This window comes from Symsagittifera roscoffensis, chromosome 1 (assembly GCF_963678635.1).
Source record: "Symsagittifera roscoffensis chromosome 1, txSymRosc1.1, whole genome shotgun sequence".
Lineage (NCBI taxonomy): Eukaryota > Metazoa > Xenacoelomorpha > Acoela > Convolutidae > Symsagittifera > Symsagittifera roscoffensis.
Window position 1 is genome coordinate 53272050 of NC_087062.1, and position 13005 is coordinate 53285054.

Below are 13005 nucleotides of genomic sequence, written 5' to 3' on the forward strand. Positions count from 1 at the left end.
TTGAGGCATGTTAGTTGGTAAATTTCTTTTGTCATATTGACTGGTACTGCTAATTCGTCTTAATTAGCTTGCGTCACTCTAGAAAATTTGTAGACTGAAAGTTTTACTCAATCAGTTTTTCCCAGTAGCGTTATCCGTCATTTTTGATTGTGTATGCGAAATGCAACTTCGCCTCTGCGTTAAATTTTCTTTGTGTTCAATTATTCTGTTGATGCGTTTATGTAGCTTTGATTTCTTTAGTGTGTTAAAATTAACTAGATTTTTCATACAACAACTTCTCTAACAGAAATAATAAGATATTGAGTGTTGTTTATAAATCATCAATAATTTGCTCTTGGTGTACTAGGAATTGTGTACTGCTTGATGCTCCAGTGGTCAGGAATTCAAACTTCAAATTATGAAAGAAAATTATGTCCAAATTTTTGCCGGGTTTTTCAAGGTAATTTTTTCTTCTTTTTCATTTTGCTTGTAGTCTCAAGGAAATAATGAATGAAACTGTGTATTTTTGTTCAGTCTTTCGATAAAAACGCTCGGTCTTTTTATTCTTGATTTTTGACTTCTCATTGAAGCAATTTTGACGGATGTTTTTCTTACCTTTTGAAAGATATTTGACTTCGGAGCTCAACTGTGATAAGTTTTTGTGAACTTACGTGGGTTTGACAATTGCTAATTTGGGTTATTTGCCCATGGTATGTTGCGTTTTTATATTACGCGTAAGCGGAAGATTAATGCGTTTTCACTTGAGTTCAGGCAAATTTGGTATCACTAGCACAGACGCTAAATTCATTCCTTTGATTGGGCCCGCTAAATGTAGCATTTTAAAAAATATATTCCTTCCATGATATTTGCTAGTGTAGTTTTAAGGGTACTTTAAAAATAAAAGTTTTCCGGCTCAACTGGTGTCTGCTCGAAAGCAACTGGTTTTTTGTTGAGACGCATTGATATTTTTTTCACTTTTTGCAAAATCTTCAGTTTTTCTCAAAAACTAAAATCGTTTATCAAAAAATGGGTATTAATGGAAAGACCGCCTATTCACCTGTGTGCCTGCATACTTCATTAGTTCATTTTTGCTTTACCCCTTTGTTTACAGCCTTCGAAAAAGTCTGGGGGAGAATATTCGACCCAAACTTGTGACTTTTTTGGTTTCTCATGAATAGAACGGGCTTTGAATAATTTTCCTGCAAAAATGGCTACGCCCATTTTTAAGTGTTTTTAAAATTTTTTGAATTTTCTTATCGAATACTCTCCCATATCTGAAATTTTGAATTCAATCCAAAGAACGGGTTTTGTGAAGCTTGCTTGCATCAGCGGCTATGCCTAAATTTTGTACCACTAAAAGTTATGGCCCTCGGAAAATTTTTATTTATTGAGTATTTTTTGAAATTTTTTCTTCTCTCGAGAACTACCCGTTCAAAACTGAGTTTCTTTAAAAAAAGCGACTACTTTCATTTTTTATACAAAAAGCCATGATTAACGGAACTGTCAAAATTTTAATTTGTTGACCGTTTTTCTTATTTTTGATAAGCATCCTGATAAATCTGATATCATAGGTGGTTTAATCGAAACAACAGGTTGTTAAAAGTCTACGTTGGAGTTTATAAGTGGCTACCTCCAAATATGTTTTAAAAAATGTTACTGCCTTCAAAAAAAAATTGAAACTTACCGTCTTCTGGAAACTGTTTGACTTACTCGAAAACTACCAATCCAATTTTCAGGTGAAGTGTTAATCGAGAAACCCGGTTTTCAGGAATTTCTCTGTTAAAAAGAGAAGTTTCCCAAAACATTCTCTGCTTTGGAACCTAGTTTTGAAGAAAAAAGTTATGGGTTTTGGAAAGTCGCGTTTTTGAATTTTTGACTGTTTTTTTTAGATTTTTTTGGATAGAGGTACAGGTTGGATAGAGCCGTACCAACGCTATATAAATACATCGGCAAAATTTTATGAATAAATCAAGTCGATTTTAATGCATCCAGAGAATTGTCAATTAAAATCTACCTTCCTCGATTATAGCACAGATAGAGTTGTCTATGTTAGATGTTTTTTTAAGCTTTTTGCATCCCCTAAGGCAGGGGATTGCTTTTCGATCAGTGCTTTTCGACGCTTCTTTGCTTGCAATATCAAGCCGAACAGCCTTGAATATTATTTCGATTCAAATGCAAAATGCCAGATCGTCGATTATCCGATGATTATGCTAGCCTAATTTTTAAATACTGCGAACATCCAGATTTTACTCTAAGACATTTCGACGTTCGGATGCAATTGCCCGCCGTGGTTATAGGTTTTGAGCGAATGTCGGATCTACTCAACAATCCCCCACTATTGTATATCTACTAAAGAATCTCCACCCCTGTAAATAAAGACAGTAAATTCGCAATTGAGCATTGTATGTAAATTCGAATTTTGCTGCATTCTGGTTGGTCCAAAGTTTCGCTGCAAGTAATCTTATTAACGATCTGCTCCCCTTTCTTGAAAGAGGGATTGTTAAGTAGATACCGTAACTCTGCTTCATGAAATTTTGATGTTATGTTTCAGTTTTAATTTCCGTTGATGTCCAGAAACTTGCTCTTTTTAATTAATTCTTTCTGTCCGAACTTTTTGCAACTCTCTATATACCGAACGTGCTGTTTGTTCATTGTGAAATTTTTATACTTGGGAGTATTCTTAGTGCTAACTCAGACACTTTTTCTAGGCAATAGGTTACCTTATTGATTATATACCAGTTGATGCAGTATATTTGCGAAAGTTATATAAAATGTATTCGTTTTGATCCTACATTCGGCGATTTCGTATTTTACTGAAAATGAAGTCTCATCTTTTAGTTTGCAATCTCCCTGTTAATTTCTCAGTAGCTTTGTCCAATAGCGCATTTAAAGTTAAATGGCTGTATTTTTTCTGAGATCGAATATGAATCAATCGGAAGTTCTCCAAAACGTAACTGCCGAGGTTGTCAATGCGACCGGAAATTCGACAAGATTTCAAGCCAGCACCGAAGGCATGTCAGTTGCTTACGGAAGTCTGCTCTTCATGGCTCTGTTTCCGATTGTTGTTGGATCGTTCAAAAGTGTAGGCCATCTTAAAAAACAGAAACTATCCGGCAAGTCAGAAGATGTGGAAATTATGACTAACAAAGATGCAATGATGTTTCCAGTTTATGGAAGTTTCGTACTTTTTGGAATTTATCTCGTGTTCAGGTGAGTTTTTATCAAATCAGTTGCCAAGAAAGTGCCGTATTCACTGGCTTTTTTGAAACCTTAAAGCTAATTGGAACTAAGTTGTTCATATAATTTATTAATGATTATAGCCATCTTTATATGGATTTATATTAATAAAGGAACTGTAAGATTTCGAATTTTTTTCTGTAAATCTATTAAAATTTTTTCAATATAAATGTTACTTAGACTAAACAATCAGGTCCATATAAGACAGTACTTAATAGAAAGCTCTCAGAAAGTTCTTATTATTATTATTATAAGTTCTCTATATTATTGGATTATTGCACTATTGAAACAAATTTATTATTATTATTTATTATATTTTGAAATTTTGCCAGGTATTGACGAAAACAAATTTTCCATATTTTGCGATAACCGTAAAAGTGGTGTTTTTTAATTGCTGTTGTTTTGTTTCGCCCGAGCAACACATTGATTTTCAATAAGCAAAGGTGTTGCAACCGAGTACTAGATTGTTTTCTCCAAAAAAAAACGTTCAAGAAAATGCTACCCGTGTTTCAACCTGTTTCATAATAAATTCAATCAGCCATCTGACCATTTGACGTAATACACGTGCTTAAGGCGACAAAGACTTGTTTTTCAAGTCCGACCGGAACCTGTTTTTTTTTAAAACTTGATTTACGTCCGTCTTTTCATGTTTTCGGCTTAGTTCACGTAGCACGGACTCTTTTTTCAAGATTCAGTTTTTTTTATTTTTCTGAATGCCATTGTAAAGACCCATTGGTAGCGGTAATTGTGCTACAAGTTTTGGGGATTTTTAGTTTTATTTTTTGTGATCATCAGAAAAAAAACTGACAATAAATCAAGCGTCACAGAAAGGAGCATCGAATTGGCTAAGCGTGCTACCCTTAAAAGTACAATTTTTCCCTCAACAAATCAGAGTTTAAAGATGGATTACATCTGAGATATGGATGGGAACCACCAAATTTTTCACATACATGCCCACGTGGACAGCCATTCACACTGACCCACTCTCTACACTGTCCCAAAGGTGGATACACTCAGCTAAGACATAATGAAATTCGCGATAACTTTGCGACACTCCTGGACTAGGTATGCCATGATGTTGAAATAGAGCCGAAACTTCAATCGTTGGAAGGCGAAAGCTTTCACAACAAAACAACCACTACTGAAGATGACACTCGACTTGACATCAAGGAAAATAGACTCTGGGTAGGCTGATTCAGCCGAACCTTTTTCGATGTAAAAATTTTCAACCCCCATGCTAAATCCTGCCCTAAAACTATATCTGACGCTTAAAAATATCATGAGTGTGTAAAAATTTTAAAATACTGGAGTGTACCGGAGGAGCAGCACCAGGCTCTACAAAAACTGTCCATAAATTAGCAGAGAAACTAAGCGAAAAACGGAACGAATCATACTCGGACACAATAATTTTTATAAGAACAAAAATAAGTTTTGCACTTCTGAGTAGTGCAATACTCTGCCTTAGGGAGTGCAAAAAATCTAAAAATACATCCATCATAGACAATTCTATCTGTGCTATAATCGAGGAGGGTAGATTTTAATTGACAATTCTCTGGATGCATTAAAATCGACCTGATTTATTCATTAAGTTTTGCCGTTGTATTTATGTAGCGTTGGTACGGCCCTATCCAACCTGTGCACGTACCGTCGCATGAAGGAAGGGCCCATTTTAATTGACATTTTTTTCACGATTCGTGTACACAGAATTATTACTATTATAATAGAATCGTATAAACAACTTGTTCGACAGAATCACTGATTTTTTTTTCTCAAATCTTCGTCAAGCAACAGACACATATTGAGCATGTCATTACAGCTACCCCTTCTATTCAATATTTGTACGATTTTTATATACGATTCATATTTATATATGAACATAGTGAAGACGCTTATGTTAACAGTGATGACTTTTTTTGGGCGAAAATTGTTGGGAATTTCGATTTCTTGTGACTAGTTCTGTTCCTTTGTAAAAAGGAAGGCAAATTCCACATGAACAGCAAAAGTGGAAAGATCGACTTCCAATTTAATTGCAGAAGCTGATTTTGATTTTTAGATATCCCAGCGGAATGAAAACTAACTCTAGTTTTCTCAAATTGAGTTAATTTATCAAGAAAGTTGCAATAATAAATCTTTATTGACACTGAAAGAGCTCTTAAGTTATGTTTGAAAAATTAAGTCTTTTTTTTTTCTGCGTTCATTGATTCTTTTCCATTTGTCTGTTGGCTATGTTTTGTGTTGGTTTTATATTTACAATACCCGGTTTGGCATAATTTTAGTTTTTTTTTCACTTATTGAAAGTTTTATTTTGGTTCATACCGAATTTGCTTAGTCTGTTTATGTATGTCTTTTGAACGGGTAATGTGATATTTTATGGAAACTTTTTTTTGGCTTGACAGGTGTCTGCTAAAAATTGTTGGCTTTGCTAGTGCTGCGTAAGTTTTGTTTCGATTCTAATTTACATTTTACATTTCAACTGCTTTATTTGGCATGTTTTTCATAAAATGAACTCCGTTAAAGGCTAATTGAGACAAAGATATGAAAGTTTTGGGAGATTTAGCTTTTGTCACCGTTTTCAAAACCTATTTCCGATTTAGCGGCTTTTGTCTTAATTTTTGTCTCCTTGTTTGTCGTTCATGCTTGTGCTTTATGGCAAGTTGTGCGAAGCTCTGCGTCGCCTCTCTGTTTTGAATTTTTGGCGTGAAGTTACCAACTCCGGCTTAGTAGATTCTTCTTTTTAATTGTTTGTATATTCTGTTTTTCATTCAATGTAGAAGTTTTCGGCTAACAATTAATCGGAGTAGTTTTTTTTTTCTTTCCTATGAGTGTTTTGTTAGGGATATAGAATTATAAATTGTTTCATAGCTTAGTTTCTTTTTGTTTTTTTTTTTTCAGTTCAACTGGTGCTTGCTCAAAAATTACGGGACTAATTAGCGCTGCAAACGTTTTTCATGCTATTTTCCTGTTGTATTACTTCGCTTCGCCTCCGTGTAATTATTTCGGCTTTCAGTTTTCAATAATGGCAATTACAGAGAAAAAGATTTAGAAAAATGGACAATATAGATTGGCGCTATCTTCAGTCCATATTATGGCCATAACCGTATTTGCAATCCCTGATTTCGATTTAATTTGATAAGTGCTCTCAAAGTTTTCAACTGTTTTTTTTACACAAGCAAAGCTTGTGTGATAGTATGAACTCTCTTTTTTTCAACCTAGGTCGCAAATATTGTTGCAACAAAAGGTGTTCATTTTGATCAATAACCACCTATTAATTACATGCAATGCTAAGGATACTAACACAGACTATTATATTACAAATAGCACTTTAGCTTCAAGGCATCATGGATCTGTAGCGTAGAGGTAGGGAAGAAGACAAGCAGCAAAATAAGAGGGTTCGAACTTGGCAGGGTCTGATGTTTTTGATGAACATTTTCGTTTACTAGTTTAAATGCGTCCGCTCTATAAATTGAGGCATGTTAGTTGGTAAATTTCTTTTGTCATATTGACTGGTACTGCTAATTCGTCTTAATTAGCTTGCGTCACTCTAGAAAATTTGTAGACTGAAAGTTTTACTCAATCAGTTTTTCCCAGTAGCGTTATCCGTCATTTTTGATTGTGTATGCGAAATGCAACTTCGCCTCTGCGTTAAATTTTCTTTGTGTTCAATTATTCTGTTGATGCGTTTATGTAGCTTTGATTTCTTTAGTGTGTTAAAATTAACTAGATTTTTCATACAACAACTTCTCTAACAGAAATAATAAGATATTGAGTGTTGTTTATAAATCATCAATAATTTGCACTTGGTGTACTAGGAATTGTGTACTGCTTGATGCTCCAGTGGTCAGGAATTCAAACTTCAAATTATGAAAAAAAATTATGTCCAAATTTTTGCCGGGTTTTTCAAGGTAATTTTTTCTTCTTTTTCATTTTGCTTGTAGTCTCAAGGAAATAATGAATGAAACTGTGTATTTTTGTTCAGTCTTTCGATAAAAACGCTCGGTCTTTTTATTCTTGATTTTTGACTTCTCATTGAAGCAATTTTGACGGATGTTTTTCTTACCTTTTGAAAGATATTTGACTTCGGAGCTCAACTGTGATAAGTTTTTGTGAACTTACGTGGGTTTGACAATTGTTAATTTGGGTTATTTGCCCATGGTATGTTGCGTTTTTATATTACGCGTAAGCGGAAGATCAATGCGTTTTCACTTGAGTTCAGGCAAATTTGGTATCACTAGCACAGACGCTAAATTCATTCCTTTGATTGGGCCCGCTAAATGTAGCATTTTAAAAAATATATTCCTTTCATGATATTTGCTAGTGTAGTTTTAAGGGTACTTTAAAAATAAAAGTTTTCCGGCTCAACTGGTGTCTGCTCGAAAGCAACTGGTTTTTTGTTGAGACGCATTGATATTTTTTTCACTTTTTGCAAAATCTTCAGTTTTTCTCAAAAACTAAAATCGTTTATCAAAAAATGGGTATTAATGGAAAGACCGCCTATTCACCTGTGTGCCTGCATACTTCATTAGTTCATTTTTGCTTTACCCCTTTGTTTACAGCCTTCGAAAAAGTCTGGGGGAGAATATTCGACCCAAACTTGTGACTTTTTTGGTTTCTCATGAATAGAACGGGCTTTGAATAATTTTCCTGCAAAAATGGCTACGCCCATTTTTAAGTGTTTTTAAAATTTTTTGAATTTTCTTATCGAATACTCTCCCATATCTGAAATTTTGAATTCAATCCAAAGAACGGGTTTTGTGAAGCTTGCTTGCATCAGCGGCTATGCCTAAATTTTGTACCACTAAAAGTTATGGCCCTCGGAAAATTTTTATTTATTGAGTATTTTTTGAAATTTTTTCTTCTCTCGAGAACTACCCGTTCAAAACTGAGTTTCGTGAAAAAAAGCGACTACTTTCATTTTTTATACAAAAAGCCATGATTAGCGGAACTGTCAAAATTTTAATTTGTTGACCGTTTTTCTTATTTTTGATAAGCATCCTGATAAATCTGATATCATAGGTGGTTTAATCGAAACAACAGGTTGTTAAAAGTCTACGTTGGAGTTTATAAGTGGCTACCTCCAAATATGTTTTAAAAAATGTTACTGCCTTCAAAAAAAAATTGAAACTTACCGTCTTCTGGAAACTGTTTGACTTACTCGAAAACTACCAATCCAATTTTCAGGTGAAGTGTTAATCGAGAAACCCGGTTTTCAGGAATTTCTCTGTTAAAAAGAGAAGTTTCCCAAAACATTCTCTGCTTTGGAACCTAGTTTTGAAGAAAAAAGTTATGGGTTTTGGAAAGTCGCGTTTTTGAATTTTTGACTGTTTTTTTTAGATTTTTTTTTGTATTTTCTGAAACTACCCTATCAAATCTGAGATGAAAACTTCAATCGAAAGAACCGGTTGCAAGAATGTTTTATGCCGAAGCGGCCTGCGTCTCCTTAATTTTTTGTATGAGAAATGTTATGTTCTTGGGAAAATTTTCTCTATTCTCACTTATTTCAGTGGAGAAACAAGTAAGGTTTGGGGCAAAGTCCATTTTTGAAATAATGCATTTGGTCCCGAATCAATATAACGAGTTCATAAAATATCAAAAACGTACCTCCGGATTTGGCTGGGCGTATCCGGAGGTACGTCTTTTATCGAGAGATACAAAAATTTTGGTATACCTAGTTTTTTTTGTGTGTCGCAAGTGTTGCGAGGCTCCGCTTCACCTCTGTGTTGAAAACTTGTGGGTTCTAAGCAAAACTGAGAAAAAAAACTAATCGAAGTCGTAATAAAAAAAATGCGAAAACTGATTGTTTTGAGCTGATTTCCTTGTTGAATTTTACTTTTTTTTGACATCGTTCTTACTTCTATCTTGCTATTTGAACGTTGCTTCCTTGGGGGAAATAGATGTCATCCACATTGTCTGAGCCGGTCCCATCTTGAGGAGGCGGATGATCTGGGATACCTCCAACGGTGAGCGAAGTGGGATTCGAACCCACAACCTTGGTTATAAAGGACGCGTGTCTTACCAACTCGGTAATGGCCGCTTGATTTTTTTTACATGCACATTTTGATTATTCAGCTTTCCTGTTCCTATATGATTACCCTCATTTAGAAGACGAAAAATGAAAAATCAAAATCAACGAAAAGTTTCAAAAAAAAAATTATATATTTTTATTGCTGATTTTTATTTTGAATTTTGCATTGCTGGTCCCTTTTTGATTTGATTTGGATCTCAAAGGCCACTTAACTACGCAGCGTTGTGTAAATTAATAAGTTTTCGATTATTAAGAGTCGATGAGCGTAATTCAGACTCTATATAATAGATTTTTTTCAGGAAGTCTCAAACTGCTCTAATAACAACAAAGTGCATTCTTACTTATAAATGCACATACGAATGCCTTTATGTATATGTGCACTTTTGAGTTCTGTTCAACTTCATGTGCTAGAAGGTAAGAAAATGCACTCTCCAATTATGGAGGCTGAAATGGAGCGAAATTAAAAACGTGGTCAAAAATTTTCCGCAAATTATAATAAATTCAAAGAGCGTTAAGGGCATATCTTTTTTGTTTGCAATTCGGAAGTTGAAATTATTTCAAAAATCAAGTCGTTTCTCTATTTCTTCGCGTTCATTGACTCTTTTCCAATGATCTGTTGGCTATGTTTATAAACATATAAACAAGCTTACAAGAATAAAGTACTATCAACAAAAAATTTGGATTTTTTCGGCCTCATGGATTTCGGTTGTTATGAACGCTTTTTGCCGGTTGTTTTGGGTCATCAAACCAGTTTCATGGCAATCTTTTAGTTCGTTGGATCGTCAATCTTACGTTGGAGTTTTATGAATTTACCTTTTGGCAAATTTTCAGCTAACTCGTTCGAAAGCCTGTCTGCTTACTTTCTGAATGTTTTATATCTTTCTAATTTTTATGCAATCCAATTTTATAAACTGAATATGCAGTCTATTCAGTTCTTCGAAATATGACCATGGCCGTGTCTAACCTGTCCCTTGTTGTGAAGACCCCCTTCAATTGTTCTTTTTCAGTAAATGTAACAGGAATTTTTCTAGGCTGAAATTTGTCGTCTTAATTGCGAGAGACATTAATTATTTTGATTGCAGATTCATCGATAAGGATCTGGTGAATATCCTGTTCACTGCGTATTTCTTCATACTGGGAACCATTGCCCTTGCACGAGTGATTGAGCCGGTGGTCCGCAAGTGCATACCATTGCCTTGGAATGTGCAGTACAAACTGCTCCTCTTGTCCGATGAGAAACCCTCTGGAACTTACGAGGAAGGCGAAAAGTCCCAAAAAGAGGTGCGCTCAGTCCAATTTTGTGTTTAAAGCTTTTTTACATATATTGTGAACTTTGTATGTAATGTATTTATTTGCGGCTTTCCAAAAAAAAACCCCAGTCTAGTAACAGTGTAACAAAAAATTTTTGACCACCCACACTGTGATTTTACTATCATGGGGGCTATAATTTGAAAGATCCATTTGTTTTATGAACTATTTAAAACAGGGGCGGATCTAGGATTTTCTCGAGGGGGGGGCGGATTTTTTCAAAAAATTTTCGAAAGGGGGCGCCTTTAGAAAAATTTTAGGGTTGGTCGGCCAAAACTGGATTTCTTAAAAGTACCAAAGGGGGACCCTTTGGGTCGGCAGGGGGTCGAATTCCTGGGGGGGGGGGGCGTCCACCTCCCCCCATCCCTAAATCCGCCCCTGATCTTAAATGTTTCCAGTGGTAATATTATCAATTTGGTTCAAATAACTTAAAATATATTTATTTAGAAGTCGGCTGTTGTTAGCTGCCTGTGTGCTGCAGTTCCGATTTAGGTTTTCTGAGTGTGTTACATCCTTTTATTAGTGTCGGATGGCTGTTGCAAGCAAAGAGTCACATTAGATATCTCGTAGTTGCCAAAAATATATATAATGAATGAAGATGACGACTAATTTGCATGTAATGATTTTGATGCTAAAATTTCAGCAATATCTACCAGTGGCAAATGTTTTTCCACTTTGCTGCCCATGCTTATAATTACAAAATCTCGTAATTGAAGAATAATTTATGGGTGTTTAGAAGGACACGTCTACGTTTGTGTCGGCAATTAATACTGTGTTGTCAAATGCCGCAGAAGAGGATGGTGCCAAGGAGGACATTCCCTCAGCGTCAGGAGACGACGACCAAAAGCTGTCTAAGGCATCTGAGCAAACCAAAAAGTCCACAGTACCCGTATATCAGGACCTATTAGTCAACTGTAGTTTCGACTACCTGACAATTATAAGTGCAGCAATTTCGGCATGTGTTGGCGTGTGGTATCTGATCAAGAAGCACTGGATCGCAAACAACTTGTTTGGCCTGGCATTCTCGATATCTGGAATCGAGTTCCTCCAGCTGAACTCTGTGCTGAACGGCTGCATTCTGCTGGGTGGTCTGTTTTTCTATGACGTATTCTGGGTATTTGGAACGGACGTCATGGTAACAGTAGCTAAGAGCTTCGAGGCACCCATAAAACTCATTATGCCCCAGGACCTCCCAGAGCAGGGTCTGGCTGCAGGCAATTTCGCCATGCTTGGCCTGGGAGACATCGTCATTCCCGGCATTTTCGTCGCACTGTGCTTGAGAATCGATCACGATTTCGCCTCCAATGCGGCGGGAAAAGGAGTGAAGAAAGTGTATTTCTGGAGTGCATTTTTGGCCTACATTTTGGGTCTAGTGGTAACTATTAGTGTAATGCACTATTTCAAACATGCACAGCCGGCGCTGCTCTACCTGGTACCTTCTTGTCTCGGCATACCACTCTTTGTTGGGCTAGCTAGAGGTGAGCTAAAAACGATGTTTGCATATGTGGACAACCCAGAACCTATCAAAGAAGAAGCTAATAAAACAGATGCCGTCTCAAAAAAAGACGATTAACTTAATTAGTATCTCATTTGGAAACTAAGGTTACAAAATGTATAAGCTTGAACTGGTGCATCGGTGATTGGTGTTCGTACTATTTTAATTTATGTTCAGATTTGGTTTGTGTTGTTTCCGAGAATTATTAATTCTTGTGAATGTCATCATCCGTCTCTGTTTTTCTAGAGAAATGCATAAATTGTCTCAAAGGCTTTATGTTTTCTTAAGTAAAAATCACTTTATTTATTTTGATGAAAAGTTGGAGTAAACATTTGATTGATTTACTTGCGAAAGAGAATTGGTGTGTAGCTTCCAACAAAAGGTGCATGTTTTTCGAATTTCACTAGTTTAAATCAAAGAATCGTTTTGGTTGTTTTCCTAATTGATGTTCCATATCTATGTGAAAGACTATAAATTGATAGATTGTAAATGTTGGTGCCAATTTATGTACTCGAATCAATTATTAAATATAAAAAATTGTCACTATGGATGTTCATTTTTGTTCGTTCCATCAATGCTTAACCGTTAGCTGTTGAATTCATTCAAATTGGCTGTTTTCTTCAGGTTGGCAAAATATTGTTTGCTATTGAATGAAAAATGAAATAACAGTAAGCTAAGCTATATTTTATTAAATAGTGGTAAATTGTTCATAGTTTTTTTTGTCGCAACAAGCATAATAGTGACCAATTAAGTACGATTATAACTTCCTTTTTTAAGTGCCTCATGCTGTCAGTTCTGTTTCCTTGCAATTGCTATCTGAATTAAATTGATGTATTTTTTTCAGATTTTAATGCTGGCATCTAGATGACTTTGGCCAAAAAAATAGCCAAGTCTGCACTGGCGTTCGAAGCTTCCCAAGTGAGCAGTTTACAAGTGTATAAAAGATTGATAAAAGAATTGAAGT

The 13005-nt window shown here is 35.4% G+C and overlaps 1 protein-coding gene across 1 annotated transcript; it reads left to right on the forward strand.

The window, feature by feature from the left end:
• The first annotated feature begins 2466 nt into the window (after positions 1–2466).
• Positions 2467–12794, forward strand: LOC134845543 (minor histocompatibility antigen H13-like). Its single transcript, XM_063862480.1, has 3 exons — positions 2467–3189; positions 10321–10519; positions 11283–12794. Exons 1-3 carry the CDS (start codon positions 2876–2878, stop codon positions 12117–12119), a joined length of 1350 nt encoding a protein of 449 aa, XP_063718550.1. The 5' UTR covers positions 2467–2875; the 3' UTR covers positions 12120–12794.
• Positions 12795–13005: the final 211 nt, after the last annotated feature.